Below are 2,456 nucleotides of genomic sequence, written 5' to 3'. Positions count from 1 at the left end.
ACCCACACAACAGCATAGAAAAACACAATTGAAAATATATATATTATCTTAAAATCAATTGATGTTCACCAAATATTGTTTGCCTTATACTGCCGCAGATATCAAATCAACCAAATTGGGAAGATATTAGTTGATTTATTGATAAGAAAATTTGTTACAAATCTTGTTCAGGTGTCTTGGGCTTTCTATCATGAACAAGAAAGAAAAACAACAAGAGAAGGATTTGCACACAGGAAGAAGTATCTATTCTTTCACTTTCTCAGGTTGACTTAACATTTAACAAAACATATATAAATCACCCTTACAAACTTCAAATTGCACCCCATATATTACAATATTGCACTCTTCCCAGACTTCAAAAAGTCAGCAATACATTTGAAAAGAAATATTAAATAGAAAAAAAAGTAGGAATTAAAGCTAAATTTAGTTGGAGAGCCCCAGCTAAATTTAGTGATTAGTATACCCTACAAATTTGAAAACCCAACTACAATTACCCCCCCAAAAGTAAGCAATATAGCTGCCAACTTCTTCTTCTTCTTCTTCTTCCTAAATCACTCACTCAAAAAGTCTTAACTTCTCACACTATGCCTCAATGATATCAAATTTTAAATATCAAACTAATACTAGAAGAAAATCAAATAGAAACACCTCTTAAACTATTAAAATGATCTTATATGTAAAAGAGAGCACTTATCATCAGACGGAGATATCTCTAAGTGCAAAGAAGAAGAAGAGCTCTAAGTCTGGAGGAGCAAAGAAAGCAATAGGAGTTCTTTGCAATGAGCAACTGGAGAGAACTCTTTGCTTCTTTGGTGCTGGAGGGCATGTACTGATCTCCGGTATTCGAAACCTTTGAGCTTTTGGTGTAGAACAAGGACTCGTAGTGATCATATCATCTACACCTTCAAAATCAAAGCCATCGATCTTGCCAATATTGTCTGAGCTTATAGTAGAAGATGTTGAAGGCAAATCCTCCACCACTGATGTCGTTTGAATACTGATCTTGGGCTTTACAGGCTTCTTCTTGTCATTACTTCTCCTTGGCTTGCTTGCTTTTCTTCTTGTTTTGCTGCTTCTGCTGGTGGGTGCCATTGAAAGAGGATGATAAAGTAAAAAGGGAAAAAACCAGGTACAGTGGATGAATAGTTAGAGAGCAGTAGCTGAAGTACAAAACCAAAGGAATTACAAACCTGGCAAGAGAGAACAAGTTAAAACCCTTTACCAAGGTTTTCTCAGGGTGAAGAGAAGAAACTACCAATAGGGCAGAAAAACTGCCATCTTGTACTTCTAAAACCTAGTGGACTCCTTTAAAGCTAAGCAACTAAATTTGACTGAAAAGTAGTAAGAAAAAGCCAATTGAACAATCCCTTTAGAAGCTCAAACTTTTCATGTTCATGACCTTATGCTTGTTTACAAAAGAAATCCCACCCACAATGGACTTGAACACGATACAGAGAAAAACCCAATATCAGATCATCATCTAACCAGTTTCAACTGGAGAAATTGTTATAAGGGGCAGCACCATGAATCAGCAAACCAATAAAACCCAAGACTTGAAGGCAAAAGGATGGACTTGGATTTTGTAGGAAGTGAGAAACACCAAAGGGAAACCAAACTAGAAGAACGAAAACCCTTACGGAACATGAAAAGAGGTAATCAAAACCCTAGAGAGATAAGAGAGAGGGGGAGAGAGGATTTTTACAAACTTATGAATGTTGGGGGTTATATTTGATTGAGAAAACTTTGGGCAGGGTCTGCCCGCTGCCCTAAGCAGTGCCTAAGAAAGCAAAGAGGGAGAGAGGCCTTTTCAAATTAACTTTGCGCATATTATATTATAGGGATTTAATTAATCTTAATTTGAGTACTTGGTTTTATCAATTGGTATAATTTGGGTAAAGAGGCTTGCCCGCTTTTCATAGTTTTAAAACAGAGTACTAATATCTTTTATTATCAATAATTATCTTCAGAGATAATTTTTTATTTGGCATATTACTTAAAAAAAAAATTTTGGATTATTTAGAAAAAATTCAAATAAGGTTTTATTTTTTTATATTTTTATTTTATGTCAAATAAATTATTATGATTAATGATTGATTAACTATAATTAAATGTTACTTGTCATTTTATATTCTGTGATATCTTTACATGTCATAATGAATAAGTGACATTTCATTATTGGTAATTAATCAACCATTAGTTTTAAAAGTTTATTTAGTTAAAAAAATATATATAAACTTAATTGAACGTAATAATTTTTTTAAATAATTTAAGAATTTTTTCAAATAGTATGTCTTTTTTTTTTGTGAAGATATTTCTTGGGGCTTTTAAAAATTTTAAAATTTCATAATTTACCCTTACTTTTTTTTTAGAATTTCATAATTTTATCCCTATCATAATTTTTTTATTTGATGATATGCCCCGTAATAATTAGTCGATATTTAATTTTAGTAAACTTA

General features: G+C 32.2%; 1 protein-coding gene across 1 annotated transcript; it reads right to left on the bottom strand.

The window, feature by feature from the left end:
- Positions 1–222: 222 nt before the first annotated feature.
- Positions 223–1,683, bottom strand: LOC110412539 (uncharacterized). The gene has a single exon (XM_021423091.2). It carries the CDS (start codon positions 1,090–1,092, stop codon positions 697–699), a length of 396 nt encoding a protein of 131 aa, XP_021278766.1. The 5' UTR covers positions 1,093–1,683; the 3' UTR covers positions 223–696.
- Positions 1,684–2,456: the final 773 nt, after the last annotated feature.

Source organism: Theobroma umbraticum, unplaced genomic scaffold, assembly GCF_002168275.2.
Source record: "Theobroma umbraticum cultivar Fairchild unplaced genomic scaffold, ASM216827v3 scaffold_95.0, whole genome shotgun sequence".
Lineage (NCBI taxonomy): Eukaryota > Viridiplantae > Streptophyta > Magnoliopsida > Malvales > Malvaceae > Theobroma > Theobroma umbraticum.
This window is presented reverse-complemented; position numbering and strand designations above follow the sequence as displayed.